Genomic DNA, 12,426 nt, shown 5'->3' with positions numbered 1-12,426 from the left:
TGAACGATTGTTGTGTTTGGACCATAAAAAATATAAATTTTTGTTCGATCCAGTTTAAAAATTTTGTTGACCAGTGGATGTTGGGATATTGTCAGCTACTGGGCATTTAAAAAGCTGTTTGATGATGAGTACGAGAAGGGTTAGTTTTAGCTAATAAATAGAAAATGCAATGTTGGTTGATGAAGGTAGATAAATAACTTGGTCAATGGATGGTGTGGGGGGCATGGTGAAAAAGAAGCTTGGTCCAGTGGCCAATTTTTTTTTTTTTTTTTTTTTTTTTTCCAAATAGCCAGGCCTTCTTATTTTTCCAATAGCCTAACTATTTTTTTTAATAGGGCTTCTTCAATAACCAACTTTTAATAGAATTGATATTGCTTTTCAAACATTTGTGGTTAAAAATCTAGTTTATTTTGATGATTATTACAACATTTATTAATCCAAGAACAGATATGACAAAAACACCATATTTAGTAATTTTAGGATCCTCATTCCACCATCCATTGCTTCTAGATTTTAACCCTTGTAGTTAGGTTCTTAATTTCATTTTTGTCATCCATTCCACTTCGCATATTTTCGTTTTGTCTTTGTTAACTGGTTGCATCATCATAGCAGTTGAACTTTTCATTATCAAGTGTCCAAATAGAGTAGCACTTGCATTTTCCTAGAAAGCAAAATAAATACAGCTTAGATAGATTGGAAGTTGATTCTGAGATTTTTATCCTTGTCTTCTTTCCACAAAAAATCTTTCATCTTTTGAATTTTATTAGATCTCCATTAATCTCGCTACTGGCACTTGACGAATGCATTATATGTATGCATGATTGTTGTCTTCAGATTTGAGGTTGCATTTGAGGTCACTAGTGGTGACACATAAAGTCTTTGGAGGCATTGGTGTGGCAACAGCAAAAGACCTTTCAAACAGTCTATTAAAAGAGACTTTAGACTTTCCATCAGAAACAAAAATAATAATAATAATAAATAAATAAAATAAACATGTAAAATCATTATTTCTTCTTACCTTTATGACGGATTAAGCTTCTTTTGCAAGATTAAATTATGGCTCAATAGGAAATAAATTAAATAAATAGAAATATTATTTAGGGCTAGAAAATATTCTAATTAGTATTCCTAATCTATTTAAATTTTGACAATTCAAATAAATTTGACTATAGAATCCTAGTTATTTTGTAAGTTTAGTAGTTTAGACGTATTTTTTTTTTAATCTAAATATTTACGAAATGATAAATATACCCCCATAAATTATTCAATAGGATGGGTCTATAGTTGAGGTGGTAGGCATGTTAAATTAAAAATTGCCAACTTATACCACCATTTTAAATTAAAAATTGCCAACTTATTAAGATTTAACAAATCACCTATATATATATATATGTAGATCCATATAATCAATGTAAAATTGAGAATTTTTTAATAACAAAATAATTTTGCTTAATTATTGCATGTTAAACATATTCAATTTTCTTATCAAGAATTTTCACTCAAAAAAATATTTTTTTTATAAAGAATACTTTTATTTTGATCTAAACATTTTGTTGTCCAAAAAAACCCTAAACATTTAACCAATATATATATATATATATATCAAATTATATTTTGCATGCTTAAAGTACATGCTTTTTTTTTTTGGTATAATACTTGAACTTTTTGTATGATATATAATACCTATATGTAATATATGTATATATATATATAGATTGTATAAGGAGGTATTATACAATATACATATTTGCACTAGTTTCTGTTATGCAAAATAAATTTTCTACTATATGTTTGTCTGTTATTTATTTATTTATTTATTTTATTTTTTGGACATCTCTCTGCTTTTAATGTAATCATCTTTCAAAAATATTTAAATTAAAACAAGAGTTATCCTTAAAAGGAAATTAAATATGTTAAACATACTAGAATTAAGCAAATTGATTTGTTAGTAAAAAAATTACCAATAATAGATTGATGATGTGGATGTATAGACGAACTGTTAAATTTTACTGAGTTGGCGATCTTTAATTGAATGGTCTATAACTAAGATTGGTAAATCCATCTTAATGAATAATTTCTCAACATTAGCCCATCGTTCGTCCCATGTTGTGTCTTATCAATAAAAGAAAGAAAGCGACCGACCAGCATTAATATAGTTTGTTTCATTTGATCGACTTTTGTGTATTGAAGGACAGAGTATTAAGTGGGAAGACACATCCTCCTTTAAATAGGTGACGAGCTAGAATAAACAACGCAAAAGGTGCTGACTAACGTGAGGGAGTTTAACATTACTATTGTGGAAAAAACCAGAGAATAGAATGGAGGATTTTCGAGAGGAAAGAATATTGTTAGAGCCAGTGAGTCCAACAGGGGAGTTCTTGAACAACTCAGTGTTATCCGTTTCAATTCTTGCTGTTTTGGAAATTGAGATTCCCATTACTATTGATATTTCGCAAGCTATGTCTTTGGTTTGTGGTGTTTTGCTTCCCATCAACCCACGTTTCTCTTCAATCATGGTGTGCTTTTCCACTCCCTTTTCTTTTCTTCACTTCTTTCATTTCAATAAGATTATTATACAATTCTTTTTTTTTTTTTTGGGGGGGCAGATTCATTATTTATTTATTTAGAATTGTATTACTGTTTCTATACGTGTAAAAATTTTATATATATATAAATTTGAATTATGAGACTTGACCAATTTATTTAGGGAAAAAAAAAAAGCAATACTTGCACTTTTATGTACTCTAAAATCACTTAATTTTGTTTTAAAGGCTTTAAAATCAATTTGCCACATTGATATTCCTATTTTCAAAATTGTTACAAATTAGTACAACTTAGTTAAAATTAAATAGGTCCGTCAAATAGGAATCATGTTCTGTGCATGTGGCTCCCATATTTTTTTTATTTATTTTTCAGATTTTTTCATTTAAAATTTTCAAAAAAATTCAAGATCCAGAAAAAAAAAATGATGTTCAAAAATATTTTTAGAACCCAAAAAACATTTGGTATTTTTATTAACCTTTAGGAATTTTTTTATTCTGTTATTTTTTCCCAGCATTTGAAACTTTTTTAACCACATGGTATTTTTTTTTTTTTAACCATTTGGTAATCGTGCTCTCAAAAATTTTTTACCATGTAATATTTTTTAAATATTTGAATTTTTTTTATCTTGAATTTTTTTTTTGAATATTTGGCGTTTTTTTTCTAGCACTTAGAATTTTTTTTAACCATCTAATATTTTTGTACTCTTGGAATTCTTTGAACATTTAGTATTATTATCGAGCCCTCAAAAGTTTTTTTGAATATCGGATATTTTTTATCATGCTCTCGAAAAAAATTTTTACCATCTGATATTTTTTTGATCTTTCGGATTTTTTTTAAATATCTGATATTTTTTTGAACCTTCAATTTTTTTTTATCATTTGGTATTTTTATATTGCTCTCAAAATTTTTGTACCATTTGATTTTTTTTGGACTCTCATATTTTTTTCACTATTTGATTTATTTTGTATGATCTTGAAATTTGTTTTGAACATTTGGTATTTTTATTATGCCCTCAAAATATTTTTTTACCACCTAATACTTTTTTGACTTTTGGAATTTTTTTAAAATATTTGATATGTTGTTTTTGGGCTCTCAAATTTTTTAAAAAAATTTTTTAAATGAGAAAATTTGAAAAGAAACTAAAAAAATCAGATTTAAAGGTTACATGTGCAACATATAACCCTATTTGATTCATAAATCATGTTTTCCTTAAAATGCTTTGTTTAATTCATAAATTTGTAAAGTTATATATATATATATATATATTGAATATTCTTAATTTTAGTGTTGCCCACAAATCTTAATCAGGGATAATTTTAATTTGTCGACGTACTTTCTCCTTCAAAGATCTCACCCATACATTTTTTATTAAGTAATCTCACCTATACATTTGAGTTGTTGTGTGTAATTTTTTTCATTTTTTGACAAACTACTTTAATCTTTAATACGATCTTGTTTAATATCACATATATCTTTAACATGAAATCATCCAATCAAAACACTAAATGAGCTATACTCAAATAGTATATTAAATAAGGAAAACATGCATATACTTACATAAGGTTTGGTTCATCTTTTAGTTTAGTTTAGATTTTTCTTCTTCTTCTTCTTCTTATTATTATTATTATTTTATGGTCATTTCAAAGAATTAACTAATAAAAGTCGTACATAACAGGTTGAGGATTCCAATGGAAACAAACAATGGCAGAATGTGGAAGTGAAGCTTGAAGATCATTTAAATTTCCCAAATTTTCTCTTAGGACTTTCACCAGAATCATATGACAAATATCTTGATGAATATTTATCGAAGATAGCTATTGAAAAATTTCCACAAAACAAACCTCTATGGGAAATTCATATGGTAAAATACCCAACTAGTAAAGCAGCTGGTAATATCATATTCAAGTTTCACCATGCACTTGGCGATGGCTACTCTCTAATGGGTGCTCTTCTTTCTTGTCTACAAAGAGCTGAAAATCCTTCTCTTCCACCAACATTTCCTACACGCCAAAGCTCCAAACTTAAAAGAAATAGAAGCATAATTCAGCATCTGCCTCAAATTTTCTCTTCAATATTATATACCATACCAGATTTCGGTTGGAGTCTGATAAAGAGCAACTTTTTAAAAGATGATCAATCACCAATAAGGTCTGGGAATTATGTTGGAGTTGAATTTCAGCAAACAATATTAACTACCATGACGTTCTCTCTCGATCAAGTGAAGTTAATCAAGAATAAGCTTGCAGTTGTAAGATTATAACTAACTCAATGTAATATATAAATGAGGCTCCTATTTATAATCTTGAATTAAAATTAATGTTTATGAATAACCTAACACTAATAGGTGCTTCTAAGTGCTAATAAATGAGCCTATAAGGATTTATAAACCATTTCTAAACTTTATGTTAATGTAGAATTTGGATAGGAGAATATATATATATATATATAATTTTGTCAATTTTTTCCTTTAATTAGTATTATGCCTTTTTTTAGCAAATAGAACTATTTGAATGCATGCTTGCATGGTTGTTTAAAACTTTGTAAATTATCTTATTTAAATCGTTAATTTATTTTGTTAATTAATATTGTATTAATAGCTGAATTAATTAATTTCTATTTTAACATGACAGACAATAAACGACGTGATTTGTGGGATAATACTCTTTGGCGCTCAACTATACATGCAAGAGATTAACAAAGAATCAACAAACTCGAATTGCACAGCAATTGTGTTGCTGAATACAAGGATGCTTATGGATTATGCTTCTGTTAATGAGATGATGAAACCTGATTCCAAGACGCCATGGGGAAATCGATTTGCTTTTTTGCATATACCAATTCCCAAATTTACAGATGATCAATTTTCAGATCCATTGGATATTGTTCGGTATACCCAAAAAGTAATCGGGAGAAAGAGAAAATCTTTATCTGTTTACCTCAACGGCAGGCTATTGGAGATGGTGAAGAAATTCAAAGGCTATGAGGTGGGTAATTTTGCTCATTAATTAATTTTAAACTACATATCAAATTTAATTCTAACCCATTACCATTAGAGGATACTTATAATGAGTAAGTTATAGTGAATAACTATGTTAATTTGATATCGTACTCATTATAAGTGTCCCCTAATATAACCATATTTCTCTTTTATAAAAACATAAATGAACGAATGTAGTGTAGCCCAATGTGATTGGACTAACTTAAAATAATCCAGCTTGCCTAGTTTATCAAATGATCCATATTTTATTAGTTTAGCATTAACAAGGTTTAAAAACATGAAATGATCGTCAAAATTTCATTTTTTCAAAGGATGGATATGAAATTCTAGTCTCAACTAGAAAGGGTTAAATTTCAAAATTTTTTACAGATTTCCATTGAAATTTCTATATGATATCCACGTGAATTTTATCACAGTTTTGTAAAAAAAAAAATCCATAATTTTCATGAAATTTTTTGAAGTTTTTATGAAACTTTTTATAATTTCTGTGAAAATTTATAATAAATTTATTTATTTTTTTCAAAAAATTTATTAAATATTATTTATGTTTAATTATCTAATTATCCATTATATTTTTTCCTATAATAAATTTGATATTTCTATAAATATTATAAAGTAGATATAAATTACAATATAAACAAAAATACAAATATACATGTAAAATAAATGATAAATATTATATTATAATAATAAAGTAGATAAATATTATAAAAATGTACATGAAATATATTCACTGCAAATAGAGTTAAATGAATTGATAAAATGCTTATAGAATGTTATTAAGCCATAACTCATTGGTACTGTCTCAAGGTCAACTATAAGAAAATAATAATTTTACATACAGTCAACTAATATCACATAATGATTATAAAATAATATAGTCACATTAATGCAAAATTAATATAATAGGTATATTAACAATTACATACACAATTATGAACGAAACATAACTTTTAATAATTACTTCTCATATATTATATCTCAAAATGAGAATGAAAAAGAGATTAATAATTTTCATCCATATAGAAATTCTATATGATATTGAGATAATATTTTATGACATATAATATAATTTTAATAATTATTTTATATATTTTAATTAATAAATAGTTTTATCAAATATATATTTTTTAAATTTTTTTATAATAATATATTTATGATCATTAATGCTTATAATACATGATTAACTAAAAGAAACATAAAATTCATCCAATAGTTTTGTAATTTTTATAGTTAGTTTGATATTTAATTAATTAAATAAGTTAATCCAAAACTTTCAATAAAAATTTTTATTTTTTAAAATAAATTTTCATTAGTTTCAATCAATTTTATAATATTTTATAGATACTCGATAATTTTTTATATTTTCATGAATATTTTTATATTTTATATTTTTTGATTTTTTGGTTGATATCAGTTTTTTAAAACCTTGTGTGAAACCCATAATTTTTTGTTTCCCCAAGGACAACAAAAGTAAAGGGAAAATAAAATAATCTTTTTTTATCTGAATTTATATAAATATGAAAATTATTTTATTCCAGGCAGCGGCAAAGTTTATATACAGCACAGTGACAAATGCAAGCATGGTTATCTCAAATATAATTGGTCCGGTGGAACAGATGGCTTTGGCTAATCATCCGGTTAAGGGCTTATATTATTCCCTAGTTGGGACACCCGAGGTACATAAATTGAATCCCAATTTATTTTTATTTATTTATTTTTATTTGATGCTTGTGTATACTTGTGTTTCAAAAGTTTAAAATACATACTTTACATATGTTTAATTTTAAATTTTTTAATAAAATGGTTTTATATTATCCGTTAAACCGGCCAATCGTTGGGAATTTTTTTTTTTTTAATCATTAACAACATGTATATCATTTTTGTGTGTTCTTTTTTTTTTTTTTTTGGGAAATTTTTTTTTGATGTGTGTGTGTTGCTTTTATATTAATTTTTGATTAGCTAGATAGGTTTTTATTTTATATTATTGTGGGATTTTGTAGGACCTGGATATAAGCATTGTGAGTTACATGGGGAAGCTGAACGTTACCTTTGGAGCTAAAGGGCACATAGACCTGCAGAAGTTCAAGTCATGCATGGAAAAAGCTTTTGACACCATCTTCAAAGCAGCACAAAACTCTTAAAAGGACTAGGATTTTTTTTTTTTTTCAAATGAATAATAGGACAAGCTTTTGAAAGATAAAACGTCAGGCATAAATTAGTTTCCTTAAAATATATTGGATTGCTTCACGATGAACGCTTCACGCCCCATTATATTTGCTAAGACGTATAATTTCAATACATTGTTATTATTTTACATTCTAGGTAGACCGTGAAACTTCCCCTATAAAATAAATGTGCAATTCTATATATGGATACATACATATATATATATATATATATTTGTATTTATATATGTACCTATCAATATTATTATTGTTGTTGTTGATATTATTATTATTATTATTATTATTGGGTGTATAGTTCCATTTATATATGGGGAAATTTTATCACCGGAATGCAAGGCTAAGTCAAGGTTTAAAAAAAAAAAAAATTATAGAAATTTTGTTTTTCCAACAAATAGAAAGGAAATTTAGATCTCAAATAAAAATTGATAAAATTTTTATAATATCTATAAAATTTTTTATATTTTTTCATAATTTCTATAGAGGTTTTTATTAAAATATATTTCTATAGAAGTTTTTATTAAAATATCTACATTAATTCTTTCATAATTTCCTTATAAATTTTAAAGCAGAAATTTTGAAAATATTAATTAAATTAATTTTTTTAATTTTTTGTTAAAAACTTTATAAATATTATTGATGTTTAGTAAAACATTTTACTCAACTAAATTTATTGATAGCTTCTTTTTTTTTTTTTTTTTACCTTTTAATTACCTTACAAAAATTAAGCAAATAAAATATAAAATTCACATTTAAAATTTATCAAACAAGTCTACTTATCCCATTTGTAGGAAAAAAATAGTGTTATAAGTCACAAGTCTACCTACTTATTATTATTTTTTTACAATAATAATTTTAATATTTACATAAATATTATAAAGTAGATAAAAATTAGAGAATAAATAAAAATTGTGTAAACTAAATTTATAATTGTGCATACAGTCAATCGATATCTAATAATGATTATCATCAAGTATAGTCATATTTAACACAAGATCCATATGGTTGGCATATTAAAAATTACATATAAAATTATTAAAGAAAATATTTTAATAATTACTTCACATATATCATATTTTAAAATGAAAATAAAAAAAAAACTAATAATTTTTAACCATTAAAAGGTTTATGCTGTATTGAGATGACGTTTATGAAATATAATATAAATGTAATAATTATTTTATATATATCTTAATTAATAAATAATTTTATTAAATATTAATAAATAATTTTATATATCATATTTTGCATATTTCTTATTAGCAATTATATATTAATAATCATTAATGCTTATTAGAAATTAATTGATTTTAGAAAAATATAATATCCATTCAATATTTTTGTAATTTTTATAGTCAATTTGATAATTAATTGATTGAATAGACTAATTCAAACATTTAAATAAAAAATTTTATTTTTAAAATAAATTTTCATCAATTTATATAATTTTATGAGTTTTTATCTATATTTAATAATTTTTAATATTTTTTGGATATTTTCATATTTTTAATTTTTAATTTTTCTATCAATATCAATTTTTTAAACTTTAAATCAGATAAACAATATTTTTTATAATTTTTTAGTTATTTTAGAAGATCGGATATAAAGTGTTTACAATTTGAATTTATAAAGTAATCAATTAAGTTGTCATATATATATATATATATAAACTTTATTGGTAAAGGTCATAGTTAGTAACTGTTATACATTTGCTACAAAATTGAAAATTCAGAATTTTAATTGGAAAATTTTAAACTATAAAGCCTCCATTGCAAAAAAAAAAAAAAAAGTGAAAACGAGATGGTAGAGGTAATAAACGCATTTAAACCCTTAATTTTATTATGAGATTACCATTCGTTTTGTGTTTGGGGGGGCGGCCTTCAAATAGAAAGGCCTCTGTCTCTCTTCTGCCACATTTGTACCGTCCATTTTTTTTTTTTTTTTTTCGATGCGATGGGTTTTTTCTTCTTCAATTCTTCTGCACCATCCAATAATATTGCATAGTATTAGGGGCTCCGATATTAACTATTAAGGAGATGAATTGAAACAAAAATATAATATGATGGTTCTACCAAAAAAAATATATATATAATATGAGGGGTTATAGTCAAATCTTTCCAAACAGAGATGTTTTCTGCGTAAAAGAAAACAAAAGCAAAAGGGTTGAAATGAAATTTAAGAAATTAAAAATTAAAAAAAAATCCAAAAAAATTATAGCTGCATAAGAAAAGAGAAATGAGAAATGTTTCGGCGACATTGTCTTATTATCCATTTAAATGGTGGAGCAGAAGAGCAAAATAAAGAAGTTAGTGCGAAATGATATTAGTGCATATACATCCTCTTTACCCTTCCAAACTTAGAAGCGAATTCTGTAAACCCCAAAATTCCTTTCTATCTTCGACTACACTTTTCTGTTCCTCTGGCTTCAGTTTCAAGCTGAGCTCTATTGCTTCTTTCCGGTGCTTTTGCAGCAAAAATCAAAACACCCACGAAGCCTCTCCTCAGGTAGAATCGGTTTTCCCTGTTAAAAAAAATAATAATAAATAAAAAAAATAAAAATTCATTCCAACTCAGTTCCACTTACTGTGTAATAATTTGGGCAAAACCGTTGTTATTCGATGAACTCGTTATTACTCCTATATACTAATCTAATTAAAAGGAAAACCCATTCTGGGGATTTATGAAATTTGGTGTATTGTAGATTGTTTTTGCAAAGCGGTTCTCTGGTTTTGATGCGTAAAATTAAAAAATAAAAAATATATATAAAAAAAGGGAAATCGGCAATAGAAAAGTGTTTTTGCGGTTTTGATTTTGGAAATGGGTTTTCCATAAATAATAATCCAACACTCTGTCCTTTCTCATTCACGAGGTGTCTCTGCCAAAGAAAATTTTGACAAACTGTATTATCTTGACTTGTGTTTATTTTATAATTATTCCCTTTATATTGTTGCATATATGAATGTGGGCTAGCTAATATCTCTGACAATAAAAGCAAGGGCTGATTCCATTTAGCAAGTTGTCTTTTCAAAAAATATGTTCTTGGCTGTTAAATTGGTATATCCAACAATAATATTGTATAAATCATAATCTTAACAACTCAAAACTTTTCATTTCATTGCTTATGCACGGTTATAACTTATATGTACCTACTAATGGGGCTGAGATCATATTTGTAATTTGTTTATCCAATACCCTGGTATAGGGAACACTCTCCATTAAAGAATATGCGAGTGAAAATTTTATGTTAACTACTCAATGTACTTTGATTACCTTTTTTCTTTGTTGTGTTGATCTGAATATTGAATTTGATTCTTTGTGATTCTGAATTATAGAGCTTCTCGGCTCTGGCAGCTGATTCTCCATGGGAGAGGGGAGTGTATGGAGCACTATGGCCTTTTATATGTTCAGTTTACACATGCCTTTGAGTTTTGGAGGCATGTCTGTGGTTTCTCAAATATTGCAAGAGGCTAATCTTGATCCACAAACTGAGGTCGGCATATTTCTTGACTTTTATGATAATTCTGATTACAGCTGCATTCATTTACAGTCTTTGATGTCGGATAAATGTTAGACATGATAAGAGAATGATAAAAGGCTTAGTGGAGTACTTTCTTTCCCCCTTACATCTCCACATAAAATTTGCTTGCTATGGAATGTTAGACATGGTAAGAGAATGATGAAAACGCACATAAAATTTGCTTAATATGGCAATATCCTCACTCCATGATCATCCATGTAGCCAGGTATGGATTGACAGGTAAATTTTCAGTTTCTATGGTTTGATCTGGGATGGCATCTGCTTGTGTCCCTTCCAATCTTCACTTTTGGAATGAATCTGCTTCTCAAGGTTTCTTAAGGCATCAGTTGTATAAGCAGCTATGCAGCTTTTATGACAGTTAAGGCTTTCAATGGTGTATATTCTGTCTCAAACTTTTCAAACTTTACTTTACCTTTTCTTTTTTTTTTTCTTTTTTTTTTTTGGTTCCCTCTCTCTCTCTCTCTCTCTCTCTCTCTCTTAGTGCAGGCAATATCACTGCTTGTAGCACAAATTCTTGAGCTCATTGGAACTTTGCTTCTACTTAAATTCACTGTCAAGCCACAATATAATTTCATGAACTTCTTCAAAGCTACAGATTTGTCAAAAGATAGGAACTGGCTGTTGGCATCAGCTATTGGATTTGGGTTTCTTTTCTCATTGGTTTCTATTACGTTGTTCCTTGCAGACAAAGCCTTTGAACCCAAGGTTGGCATGACAAACTTATCTCCTTCTGAATTTGTTGTATAAACACTAAATTACTAAAATGGGTACCAAAATTTTTGGATCTGTTACTTCAGCTTATGGCCATATTTTTACGGTCATTATTTGGAGATATGAAAGCCAAATGTAGTAGCATTCTCATTTTCAGTCTCAAGAACTGATTAGGTAAATGTTGAAAACAAGTGAAGGAATCATGTCATTTCTTTTGCCCAGTCCACATGTTTCTTTTGTATTGTTGGACAAAATGTAATAGGCATACTAATTTAATTGGAACAGAACATGGAAAGTGCTTTTGACAACATTACGATCTCATTTGGTTGTGTTTGTTGTAACAGTGTCTAGGTAGCTGCATATGGAGTTGTTGTCAGCTGACCAAGTCATTAGAATATTTGTTATGCAGTTAGCTGACCAAGTCTTTAGGATATTTGTTATTATTTATG

General features: G+C 26.7%; 1 protein-coding gene across 1 annotated transcript; it reads left to right on the top strand.

Annotated features, from left to right (window-relative positions):
- Positions 1-2,249: 2,249 nt before the first annotated feature.
- LOC107417300 (wax ester synthase/diacylglycerol acyltransferase 4) lies at positions 2,250-7,936 on the top strand. Its single transcript, XM_048471214.2, has 5 exons — positions 2,250-2,516; positions 4,220-4,792; positions 5,175-5,528; positions 7,084-7,221; positions 7,546-7,936. The coding sequence occupies exons 1-5, from the start codon at positions 2,319-2,321 to the stop codon at positions 7,684-7,686; spliced, it is 1,404 nt and encodes a 467-aa protein (XP_048327171.2). The 5' UTR covers positions 2,250-2,318; the 3' UTR covers positions 7,687-7,936.
- Positions 7,937-12,426: the final 4,490 nt, after the last annotated feature.

The sequence above is a fragment of the Ziziphus jujuba genome, chromosome 4, assembly GCF_031755915.1.
Source record: "Ziziphus jujuba cultivar Dongzao chromosome 4, ASM3175591v1".
Taxonomy (NCBI): Eukaryota; Viridiplantae; Streptophyta; class Magnoliopsida; order Rosales; family Rhamnaceae; genus Ziziphus; species Ziziphus jujuba.
Note: the sequence above shows the minus strand (reverse complement) of the source record. Positions and strands in the feature narration are given on the sequence as shown.